At 38.9% G+C, this 12,976-nt stretch overlaps 1 protein-coding gene across 4 annotated transcripts; it reads right to left on the bottom strand.

The window, feature by feature from the left end:
* Positions 1-917: 917 nt before the first annotated feature.
* Positions 918-10,068, bottom strand: serbp1a (SERPINE1 mRNA binding protein 1a). Of its 4 annotated transcripts, none has more exons than XM_088928245.1 (9): positions 9,690-10,068; positions 7,716-7,917; positions 6,450-6,590; positions 6,263-6,334; positions 5,572-5,646; positions 4,631-4,808; positions 4,101-4,166; positions 2,130-2,303; positions 918-1,905 (listed from the first exon to the last, which is right to left on the bottom strand). In XM_088928245.1, the coding sequence occupies exons 1-9, from the start codon at positions 9,943-9,945 to the stop codon at positions 1,846-1,848; spliced, it is 1,224 nt and encodes a 407-aa protein (XP_088784371.1). In that variant the 5' UTR covers positions 9,946-10,068; the 3' UTR covers positions 918-1,845. The 4 variants fall into 4 exon arrangements, with proteins under 4 accessions (XP_088784371.1, XP_088784373.1, XP_088784374.1 ...); XM_088928247.1 differs by having other exon boundaries at positions 6,263-6,331; positions 9,690-10,065; XM_088928248.1 differs by lacking the exon at positions 4,101-4,166.
* Positions 10,069-12,976: the final 2,908 nt, after the last annotated feature.

Here is a 12,976-nt window from a genome sequence, read left to right as displayed (position 1 = left end):
TACCCAAGCCAAAGCCGAAGTAGCCATGCTGCTTGTTCTACTACATAAAGGCAACGTAGAAATTTAAGATACTGCAGCCGTTCTGAAAACGCTGAACTTTTTCAAGTTTGTGACACAGGTAGGTTGTTTTATAGCCTTAAAATATTAAATTTCAAGATTACAAGATTTAAACTCAATCTGCCAAAGAACTTTCTTAAAAACATTATATACTAAAAATGTGCTATTCTGTAGTCTTCCATCAACTGCTCATGGAAACGTTCAAACAAAAACACAAAAACCATATATATATTCACCACTAATGAAATAGCAATCATTCCACACTACTCACTGCCTTAGGCAGTAAACATTTAACACCTCTAAGCAATTTATTAGAACAGGGATGTTTGCAGAAAAGGGCTTTAAATCAGAAAAACCCAAACTTGTCTGGACCCAACAGCTCTACTACAGAAAGTCTGCTTGAGCCACTCATTGTATGTACACTGCCAAGTAGATTTTCAAACACTAAATACAAAGCTTTGTTTTGTGTATGGTAGTGTTAAACCTAATTTTACCACTTTTGCTAAAAAGCCTTTTAACTACATTTGAATTGTAACCACACTTACCATTTTTTTTTAAATATGGAAGCCAACATTGTAATATCCTTTAGCAGGATTATTATTCACACCTTGTAACACTGAATTGTCCCAAACTGAACTCGTTATTTCTTTCAGAAGAATTATGCAGTAATGCTGCTGTAAATGAAATGGTGAAGTGAAGGGTAATCATATACTTTCATATACCTAAAATTTATATTTATGTATATGAAAGTATACAATAGTTGTATACATAGCGCATACTTTCAGAGTATTGGGGAAATATGATAAACTACTAGTATGTGAATGTGAAATCAAGTTGGTTTTATAGTCCAAAAGCCAAGATATGTAGACAAATTTTAATAGGCAATGTTTGAAAGTATCAATCCAAGTAATATCGAAGAGTGCCAATCTGCAATGTCAGCCACACCCGAAAAACTCCAGGCCCAAAAACACGATAAACAAAGGTGTGAAAAATGGGTTGCAAGTGGTTGTCTCACACACATTAGTGGTATTCAGGGATGTTCATGTATCTGTATGAGCTAAGGGACCAATCAGCCACCTAAAATTCATGTTCAGATGAAAATGTATTATGGAATAGGATGTAGGGACAATGAATATATGGTCATATCAAGTGTAGAAGAGCAATAAATGCAAATGCATCACCTACACCTCCAAGATTGGGGAAAAAACTAAAAAGATATACCACAAACTGGAGATGATATACTAAACCTTGTTAAACCACCCATTAAGCAATTCTTCAGTTGCTAACATCATCAAAAGCTAGCTCTGTCTCATCTCATGAATAATGTACAAGGACTGTATTCAGTGAACTTTTTTGGTACATCTTGTTGGGTTTTGAGATTCTCCCTAGAAGGTCCCATTGATGACGTTTGTAGGGGGAAAAAAGCAAGTCATGGCACACCATTATCTAACTGATACACACTCTTCACACCTATATTTGGAAATGCATATTTTCAAGCAGCAATACAAAAAGTATTCATGAAGAATGCATAATCTCTGAAAAAAATTACTGTATGAAAACATCCCTGCTACCATGTTTCTAAATACAAAACCTTCTACCAATATTTTGCTTCTGTGTAGCAAGAGAAGTCCTTTTATCTTTTTAAAACAGATAAAATTCAGTCCTCAGGTGTGAATGGTATGGATGACAGTCTTTTCATTTTTTTTATTATAGTTGAAGGATCCATAAGCATGCAAGCCTCGTAGAGGAGGGCCCGAAGGGCTAAGGTTCAGCTGATGGCGATTCCTTTTAAGCCAGAGCTGGGAAAGCCTCTGGATCATCCACATTCGGAACAGAGACACCACCAGGCTAGAAAAAGAAAAGAGGAAATTCAGCCAAGGAAACAATAGCACCAAATTAAAGCTTGAGCCTCAGAATCGGAAGCTCTGAATAGGCATAAGCCTCTATGGTAAGGAACTTAAGAAACGAAAGTACAGCCTGTTAAATACTCTGTACACTAAAAGTGCAGAAGAAAAATATCCTCTACAAATGTTTTTAGTACCCATTCTCAATTCTTAAGGCTAGCCCCTCACCTTGTCAGACCTGCCCCCACGCACTGGCCTGCCACCACGCCCTCGCCCGCCGCGGGGTCCCCCACGGCCACGACCAGGGCGGCCCAGGTCACCAAAGTTGATCTCCAGCTGAGATGTGATGTCGTTGGCTGGTTTCCGGAAGTGGTGCTCTCCAGAGGCTTCGTCAGCATGGGCCTGGGGTCAAAAACATGATCATATACTCAGAAAGTAATGCAGAAAAAAAGGAAAGCATGTCAGACTAAAATTGCACATAGCCAATTCAACTAAACTTGGAAAGAATGAGACCAAGTAATTATAGCACAATAGTCCTGAACATGAAATAAGTATCAGGCACATTTTTTTTGGTGGAACTTAAAATCCTTGGGTATGATTTTGGACATGCATGACTATGCATGCACAGATTTCCAATCCTACATGTACCAGGGTTCTCCAACATCTGATTGCTGGGCCACCTAGAAAAAAAATCTAAAAATACCTCTTGATTTTCCACTGCAGTAAAAATCAATCATACAAGCTTATGCTCTATATGCACACAATGTTAAGCAAAAGCAGGGGTTAAATAAGTTACCACACTGATTTAAGAGTTTTAGTTGGCTTTAACATAAAGGTTAATAAAATCAACATTGGGAAGAGAATTCTCCTGTTTTATGCTTATTTAAGCTTTGCTCAAATTGTAAAAAAAAGTATACAGCACAAGTATACAGCACAAAGATTAGTTCAGTTAAATCAAACATCAAGATGTATTGCTTAAGGTATACCTACAAATACTGAAAGGGCATTGATTAGAAAGACCTATAATCTTACAATTCAGTCTGTTCCAAATATGTTTTTACCAAAATGTGATTCTGTAGTGTAAAATACCAGCCTCAGTGAGTGGACACAAATCACATAATGTAATGCAGAACTGGCAAAGCTCTGTGTGGAAGCTCAATTCAATGAGTCTACAAACCACTACATGAATGTGGATGCTCAATAGCCATCTTTGTTTTATAAATAACATAATGGGCATATCAAGCAGTATGCTGTCAATGTAAGTGAGTTTTCACCTGGAAAATATTAAAAGATGTTTTTTTAAATTTGTACAAGTGTGATTTAATCTATATGTATTGTTAACATTACTTAAAGCTTTATACAATGTTTTCATAATAAGGATTACTGAAGATTCATGTTAGCAAAATGTGCAAAACTGCTTTTAAAAAAACATTAAAAAACTGAATTGCATTGTCATAGTTGGCAGAATAAACTAAATTTCAGAAACAGCTACTATTTTGTAGATGTCGTTTATTATTTTGCATCCTATCATGTTTTTTCATGTTTTGGTCTTAAATAACCATACTGTTCCCCATGTCTCCCTGAGATAGGGCAACTACGCTAACATACAGAGATCATATTCTCTTAATTACACTGCAGAAGAATGCAGACCTAACATGCAATAATCTTAATATCAATATTGATCCAGCCTAAATTCCAGGCTGTTTAAATTTCTTGTAGCTAAGGGAATCCCTAACTGGAAGAAACTAAGACACCCAATATTTAATACATTCCCTCTAAACCCTGAAACAGTCCCTTCATGGTACTGTTCCCTGACCAGGTCTGCATTACTATTCAGTTTATAACACCAATGCCCATATTATAAGAAAAACCATAGGTCTCTTTTTAATTTTCCTATAAAAATGCTATAAAATCTTGCTCATACTGAAATTCTTCATTTATTAAAGAGGGTGTGCATTCTGAACAATATTATTAAGACTGAAGCTGAGTTTAGGAAGCAGAATGCAGAGGAGGGCATGGCAATGCATATATTCTTGAAAACCCCATTTATAAGCAATTAAAAATCAAGATATTACCTCTCACTCCAAGGAAATAACTTTAACACTCAAAACGTAGAACATAAAATCTTGTTGCTCCCATTAGTTCAACAGCAAAGCTGCCAATAGTTATAGAAGTAAATATAACGGGGGGTATAAGCACCTTTTGGCAGAAGGTAGTTGAATCAGCTTCCATCTCTGCACTGTCGATTAAAGTACCAGCAGGTTTCTGTTTGTTTTTTGAAGAAAAAGGCCATGAAAAGGGATTGGTTTAAGTTACATGTTCATACCAATCAGTACATTCCTTTAGAATTACTGTACCCTCTTATATAGAGAATTAAATCATTAGCAGATCTAGATTACGTTAATAATATTATTTCTATGGTTCGCAATCAATGCTTTGAAAATACAATGGTGTTGCATTACTCACAGATCATAAAGACTTTAAAATATTAACATTTAGTCTACCAACCTATGTTGGAGAACCCTGTACAAAATATTAATTTCTGTTACTGCCCCATTAAAACAAATTTTCAGCTAGACTACCAGTTTCCTTTCAGTCTTCAGATTTTAATTAAATGCCTCAACACAGAAACAATGATCAGCCTTTTATAAGACTAACATTTATAGGTGCTGTTCTTAACTTGACTTAAACAGTCTAATTTTAAATATGAAAATACCCCTGAAACTTACATCTTCACTCTTGGATTTGTGCAAAACATATCCTTTCTTCCACTGCCCATCAGTGCCCTCGTTGGGTTTGCGGATGTTGAACTCAACCTTTGCTCTTTCCTTGTCCTGCATGGCCTTCCATTCATCCAGTGTCATTTGCTTAGGCCCTTCTTCTTTGACCTCTTCCACCTCATTCTCTCTGAAAGAAAGAAGTCCATATTGGATTTTTTAGTCGCCTCCTGTAGTGAAACAGATTTCTATCATAGCACCTATTCATAATCAGGAACACATTATTCTTTATGCATCGCAGAAACACTGCCTACCATCGGAGCCCAAGAACATAAAGGCTAAAAAAGAGAGCAGGTCATTTGGATCATCCAGCCCATTTGGTAGGTAGTAGTTAATTGACAAGGATCTCATCCAGCAGTTGTTTTTTTAAATCCAGAGAACCAGCTTCAACTCATCCCTCAATCAAGGCTTGCCTGCACCCTTCAAAGACCTCAACAGTCTTCAAAGACAAAAATGACTTAGAGACACCAAGTAACATATCCAACACGTTTTTAGACGGACAAGAAGAAATATGAGTAAAACCACACAGTAACACAGAGAAAAAATGCAAACTCCACACAGAAGGCATCTTAGTCCAGAATCAAACCCAGACGCTATGAGGCAGCAGAGCTAACCCCCACATCACTGTGCTGCCATCAGTCATGCCAATCCAGTGGATTTAGGTGGCAATACTCATGACATCCCACAAAATGATCCATACAATCCAGTTCTCCTAGACAAACTTTAAAATATTTTGGTTAAGAAATAAGACTGATCTTGCTTAAAAGCATGCAAATACCACAATTAAAATCATGTTACTGAACTGTACATTTTGTGCATGTCTCCATAGTGAACAAAACATAATGCGAATATACCAATGTTGAAGACGGTGTACCTTTGTCTCCCATACTCACTTGTTTTCAGAGTCTGCCACAGGGTGTTCCTCTCCTTCAGGAGTTTCTTCAGTCACATTGGATTGATCAAGTTCACTTGAAATTAGAGTAAACAAAAGATCAACTAAATGTCCACACTATTCAAGAAATGCTCAAGAGTGGCATCAAGGTCTTCACAAGACTAATTTAAGGCCTCTTAAATTAAGGTTGGGAAGCCAAACCATACAAATGCACATAATGTCAAACTGAAAAGACATTGATGTTTTGTTAATATGGAATGTAACAAAATGCGATCTGCTAGTACACAGGTCAAATGGCATCCGGATTTGTGGAAACAAGCATTTTCGATCTTGATCCAAGATTTTACTGAAACTACTGGGTTCAACCAACATGACTGCGTAGTGTGTTCCAAACTGTCAATTCCTAAGCACCTGGAAAAAAAGTTATTAACTTGTAACCTACACTGACTAAACTGTTCAGCATTTAGAGCTGCATTCATCAGAAAAGAAAAAGTCAACACCCTGTAGCTCTCAAGGATCACAGCTGGCAGTTTCTAACTGAAATGAAGATAAACTTATTCAATTGACCAGAACTCCAACATGGTTGGACATTATTTGGACAACAAGTCTTTGCAAATTGAAGATTTAAGTGTTACCTGTTGCACTGCAACTCTTCAGGACCAGAGCTGGCCACCCTGATCTAGCTAACGTACCTCAGCTCATCCTTGACAGTGCCCCAGTTGTGAGATCCACTCCCGCCACGCTTTTCTTCAGGTTTCAGGCTGCTGAAACAAAAGCGGAGCACTACTTAGCTTTGACACAACAAGCCAGTGATTAACGAGCCAACAAAGCCATGAAGTACGCTTTTCAAAAAGAAAAAAAGTATTACGAGCCACTTACGATCGGTCACTTCCACTGTGTCTGTCAAACTCCCGCTTTCCACGCGAGTCAAAGCCGTCACTCCTGCCCATACCGCGTCCACGGCCGCCACGCCCACCTCTGCCGCCACCACGCCCTCGCAAAGGCCTCTCTCCTGCAGACCTGGGGGAGGAAGATACAGGTCAATCAGATATTCAACAGGGATAACCGCAACTGCTGATCCATAAACCTTTTGGAAGCCAAGCCAAGAAAAACAAGAAAAAAACAAAACAATAACTCCTAGATAAGGAACACCACAAGGTAAGAGTACTTGCCTTACTGGAAAAAGAAACCTTGTAGTGATGAAGAATGAGCCTTCCTCATTTTTTACTAGCCCCAACGTGACAATGTGATACCACTTTGGAATTCTGTCATTTCTTTAATGACTAATCTTACCTGACAACCACACAGCCCAGTTTCTTCTACTTTACATTTTTAAACAGTACCTGCCACCACCATAGCCGTGCCTATTTAGGAACAGAGTGCAGTGAGCCTCTATACCACTTTAGTGCCTTATCTTATCCAGAGATTTATCTTCAAAATATTTTTACCTGGATTAATGGTAGCTCATATATAAACTGGCATACCCCTGTGAAAAAGAATACAACATTTAAAACAACCTTTTCTACCAAATCTTTGGCATTGGTTTCCAAGTGTTCCCCAAACAGGAGTTAATTTTCATCCTTATTTTCAAACACTTGCAAATGAAGGTCAAGGATAAAAAAAAACTAGACATGACCAAAGTAACTGCAATACAGGGGCAATATGCAGAGGAAAAAAAAAACTTTCCTGGAAATTACTGACTGTGTAAAACTTAAAATTTCAAGATTTCAGCTCACCAGTCATTTTACACAACTGACCACAGAAAATGTGCCCAAATAGCCAGTGTCCTATGCCTTTTGTCTAATATGAAATTAAAAACTAAAAATTTGTCTTCGGGGCAAATTAATTCAGATTGTGAAGCACCTTCTCTATGTGCCATTTAATATAGAAAATACTCAATTTCTTCTAAAAAACAAAGAGCTTCTGAACATTGAGGAACACATTTTTGTGTTGTAACTGATGTGCTTTTTTCCCCTTGTTAGGGGCTGATGGCTTAGCACATTTACATTTTTCCGAAAAGTCTGGGAAAACTGAAATCATTTCTCCCCCCCCCCCACCCCCAAAAAAAACACACTAGCCCCCAACTCAGCCCATAAACATTCTCTTTCCACAGCTTTCTAACCCCTATACAGTTCGTGAGCTTACTTCTCCACAGAGAACTCTCCACCTTCGGGCTTTTCTTCAGCAGGCTTGTCAAAGCGGCGGTCGCGAGGGGGCCTCCTGTCTGGCCTCCTATCGCCGGGCCTGCCCTCTCCCTGACCCCCCTGCTGCAGAGAGCCCTGCTGTTGGGACTGCTGCCCCTGGTGTGGGGACTGCTGGTCAGGCCTACGGCCAACTCTCCTGATACCTGAAATAGAAAGCCAGCTGGTGAGTTAGGCCTGAAAAATCTAATCCTTCATCCGTGAACAGGAAAGCACGATTCAGATTCAACTCACAACGTGTTATTGGTCCTGTCCAATTTAAAAGGAATAAATGAGATTACTGAACTCAATTACAGCTATGGAATATAAAAGTATATGTGGATTTCAAACTGGACAACCGCTAAAACGAAGAAATTAACTCAACCTGTTATAATTTTAATTCCTAAAGGACATAATGCTAGTTTGCTGTGAAGTTAAGAAAGATCTTAGATGACTTAAAATGTTTTTTTTATAATGCACCCCCAACTTAATCAGCAGGTGATTTATGTATTTTACACTCCTGAGTATTTTTCTAATGTGTCATAAGCTAATTAGCAGAAACAAGGTTTAACAAGCGAGTTTGTAAATACCAAATCAAAAAGCATGTGTTAACTCCTGTATGTAGTTAGAACTGAATAATGATAATGCTGACTTACAGCATGAGTGGCGACTGGAGCTGGAAAGGTGTGAAACCACTTCACTAAGTGAAAAAACCCCACAATATTGGGGTCTCAAGAGGTAACTTACAACTTTTGCTACTAGATGGAGATCTAGTTCAATATACCAAGAGAAATCATTTGGTCAAAAGGTTCCCAGTTCTAAGAGCCAGTGCGTCTGTACCCCACCCCCCTCCAAAAAACAGCCCTCAGGCAGAACACCTCCATATAGCCTAACCCGACAGCTGCTGGCACATTTGGATGTGCACCTGTTGGGGGACGCCTCTTCTGTATGGGGCCAAATTGGACTTTTTATCTAAATTAAGCCCTTTCACTGAATTGGTAAACGCCCACTTTCATTTTAAAACGATTACAAAGGATGCATCTATTTTTAGAAAAAGCGAGCGCCCAGTTCCAGGTTTAGTCGAAATAAAAACGAGTCCATTTTGAATTTTGTTTGGTGCATCCCAAGAAAGGTCCGCAAGCTCGAGGGGGAGAAAAAAAAATCAATTTTCGAGGTACTAGAATAAAGCCCTTGCGCGGTTCCTGTTTGCCCGACACAGCCGTGAAGTCGACATCATGCAAACAAAGCACGTGAGAGCTGTTCCGAAATATACATGCCGCTGGACTAAAATCTAAAAGGAATGCATGCAAACGAACGAGCCCATTTGCGTCACATGCAGGGGACATAACTGCATGCGAAAGCGATGAAGCCCAACGACGCCGGGGGTCAAACGATTGTTTAAAAATTCCCTCGCTAGCTCCCAGCACCACGCCTTCCACAGCGAGCGACGACTCGCGAAGATCGACTTCCGAGTGCTGTGACAGCTCGACAGCCTTCCACCAAACTTCCACCACGAGGTTGGCGACCTGACTGCTGCAGCGCCAGGCCTCTGCGAGAGAACCTTGCTGTAGCCGGCGTTGGAACTGCTTTAATCACACCGAAACACTTCAGCAACCTCCCCGCTCTGCAGTATCTTGCAGGCCTGGTACTAGGAAACGCATTTTAAGAATTAACCGTATCTAGACCCCCTTCAGCACCGGATAAAGCATGCGCAGGTACAGCCGGGAGGCTACAGGAAGAATGCATTTTCGAGTCCCCAAAGGCGTACATTTTTAGCTTGGCCGAACGTGTATAAGGCACTGAACTACTGTCTGACTGGCTTAGAATAGGAACCATGTTGTTGACCTCATGGGGGGTTTACGCAGTAACATTAACACAACCCCCTTCCATGTTCTGAAATACGCAGTCCACTGACCAGAGAAAGGGGGAAAAAAGTCACCTTCTTTTTTGAGAGGCACAGGAGCCTGTGTCTCTTCCTTCTTGTCAGGGAGCGGGTTCTTTCTGTCCTTCTGCGACTCTTTTTTCGGCTGCTTAGTGGCTTGAGCAGCAGTCTTGGCGGTAGCAGTGGCGGCCCCGTCCTTCTTCTTGTTCTCGGCCGCTTTTAACACCTCAAAGGGGTCGCTCTCGTCATCAAATAGCTGGTCGAACCGATTAGTTACGACGCAGCCGAAGCCTTCTTGCAGGTGTCCGGGCATGATGGCGCCCCTTCAGCGGGATTCTCCTCCGATTCTACGAGGCTTGAAGCGAACAGCTCGCTTGATGCTGCCACAAGATGGCCGGGAAAGAGACCGTCTTCTCTTCCGGCGCGATAGACATCCGGGACTTCAAGCTCGCCGCCACATGGAGAATGTAGTTTTCAATAGGGGCAGGGCTATAGAAACATATTGCAAGAGCTGCAGTGAAAGACTACAAGTCCCGGAAACCATCTGCAGCTAAAGTGCTTGTTTCTGTTCTTGAAAAACGTCTGCTTGGGAACTGTAACTAGTAGCGCTCGGCATGGCATGCTGTTGGTAAACTGAAAGGGAACGTGCACGCTTGTGTCAGTGTGGTTTCATTTAATTTTTCTTGCACTTCAGGTGCTCAAAATAGTCAGTCTAATCACTGAAAGCTTTCATTCACATGATCAATACTAGCATTAGAGGCTGATGCTATGTAATTTGATTTTAATGGTATCATGCATTTCCAAACAGTGGAGTACACATTTTGAACAGCGCCTAAGGAGTGTTGCTTTGTAGCAAGTGAAAGCTTTATTCGAAACGTGGTGGCGCAGGCCTCTCGTTCACAACCAGTGTGCTTTAACATTTTCTCACGGTAGCATTTGATACAAATATTTTACTTAAGCATTTAAAGGCGTTAGCGTTTCGACGAGAATTGCTCTTTATAACAATTGCCTGAAGCACCATCTAATGTATTTTTAAATAGGGGTCTTGAATGGAATATAGTGGGAGATTATGGTTCTTATTTCCAAGCTTTTTGAAATTGTGAAGTTAGAAAAGGAGTATGACAGTAACGTGCTATGAGGCCATTCTTTGATAACACAGCCATCCAGCGTGACAATTTTTGCATTTATCTGCCTGGTTTAAATTTAGTCAGCCTGCATTTAGTCAGCTAGTGCATTTACCATTGGCTGATTTCTCTAATTTTTCTCATTCCAAAATTTGAAAATAATACTATTTTGCTTTTTATGTTTTACTTTTTATCTCTAAATGAAATTGTATTTTCAATTAGGTTGGCTTTTGCAGTATATGCAGGACCAACAGTATCATAATAAGCACAGACAGCGAGCAGTCCTATGAATTTGCATTTCCGCTAGCTATGGTTATATGAACTAATACAGCAGCTGATTTGATTAAATGATAGGTTTTTTTAAGTACAAGAGGATCTGAATAAAACAAAATGGCAAAGAACCATCTTGTAAGGTGGCTGTCTGTGACCTAATTGTTGACATCTGATCTGATCAACCATCCCCCATTCAGATTAGCTTTCCAAAACAGAACAAAGCCTTTAAAAACACCTTAATAAAATGTTGTTTTTTACCAAAAATGACTTGATGGTCAGTAAATTGACAAGATTTCTTTAACCACCTTTCTTTTGATGTTACCCGAATTAGAAATTATCAAGTAATTGTTCAGAGTGATCTTTAAATAGTGTTTAACACATACTGTATTCCAGAGGTGATGAATGAATTGGCACCTTGGTGACAAAGTGTGGGACACTTACACTTACACAAAATGTTTTGTCTCTTCTAATGGATTTCATTTCAGTGTTACTGAGAAACAGTTCACATGCATATTCCAGATCAGGGAGCAATTTCACTTTTCAAAACCATTTTTTCAAGGCTTAAAGGTGATAGTCAGACACTTCACTCCCATCATGTTTAAACCTCATTCACATTTTTTTATTTCACTTACAGCAAATTCTATTGCTTTTGTAGCTTAATAAAAGATTTTCCATATCTCCAAACTGGAAGGTCCAAATTAATAAGTGAAACATCTAAAAAAAAAACACTACATGCCATTTTGCTGTTTGGACTCCTGTCAGACAAGTTGAACATTTATGAGGCTCCACCTATAACAGCCTTGCTATTGCATAACTGAAAAAGTCAACTAAGCTTCTAGTATTATCAAAGACAGGGTGTGCCTGTTTAGTCCTAAGGCATTAGTGGTCTTTATAAGGCACTATTAAGCACATACTAAGATGAAGAGTTCTCTTCATTATGAAACAAAAATCTGTAAGACATTAACTGAAGTTAACTCACCAAAATATAATTCAGGACTGGGCTTTACATACTGTAAAGTTGGGTAGATTTATGTACTATTTATTAATGCAAAATTATCTAGATCATTCTAAACCAATTGCCTTCAATTAATTTGATTATAATGCATAATCTCTGAATTGTTAAATGACACAGGTAGTTTGAAATACCATAATACCACTGAGATAAAAAAAAACTATTATGACTATGAGCTATACTCTACAGACCTTTTAATATGTTTGTTTTTTATCTAAAAACTAAATTCCAAGGAAGCATTGTTTTCTTTACTGTTTCAGCACTTGATACTGAACAGCATGGTAATGAAAATATCTGCCATGCAGAGACATAACACTTGCAAATATTTAGTCCCCTAGATTCAGATGGGCTATTTCACTCACATGATATGTGCACAATTGCCAACAATAAAGACAGGTGCAAGTTGAAGGCTTTAGGCAGCTATAGCCTGAACAGAAGGTTCATGGGAACCTATGACTATGAAAAGGGCAAACTGGGCAATGGTAGGAAATCCACAAGAAATATCCGGGATATTTGAAATTAAATTATATTTCAGGTGTGTTGAAATAATGACCATTCACATGGGAAGAAGCCAGAAGACAGTGTAATTTTCATTTTTTGCTAATATTAGCATTTTTAGTTTATCTAAAAGTTGATGATATACTTGCCTTTCCAGTCTTGTACTTTTCTGTGTGAATGGATAGTAATAGTCAGACATTCTGAAATCTAAGAATTAATGTGACAGCTAATATTTCAGAAATATATTTCAGAAAGGTGCATTGATTTAATATTATTTGCTGTTATTTGCATTAAAATCCACTCAAAAACTCATTAAAAATACATGTAGATGCATTGTTAAAAGTTGTATATAAATTAATACGTAGTGGAAGTTTTGGATTTTTGAGATGACATATTCTTAAAACTATTGGAGGATCATTAATATAGCTAGCAACTTA

The sequence above is a fragment of the Atractosteus spatula genome, chromosome 11 (genome assembly GCF_055471065.1).
Source record: "Atractosteus spatula isolate fAtrSpa1 chromosome 11, fAtrSpa1.hap1, whole genome shotgun sequence".
In the NCBI taxonomy this organism is placed as follows: domain Eukaryota; kingdom Metazoa; phylum Chordata; class Actinopteri; order Semionotiformes; family Lepisosteidae; genus Atractosteus; species Atractosteus spatula.
This window is presented reverse-complemented; position numbering and strand designations above follow the sequence as displayed.

Coding starts and splice junctions, on each gene's coding strand:
- serbp1a (XM_088928245.1), bottom strand. CDS start 9,945: ATGCCCGGACACCTGCAAGAAGGCTTCGGCTGCGTCGTAACTAATCGG. Junction 6,591..7,715: donor GGAGAGTTCTCTGTGGAGAA/GTAAGCTCACGA, acceptor TTCCTCCCCCAG/GTCTGCAGGAGAGAGGCCTT. Junction 4,809..5,571: donor GTGGCAGACTCTGAAAACAA/GTGAGTATGGGA, acceptor TCTTTCTTTCAG/AGAGAATGAGGTGGAAGAGG.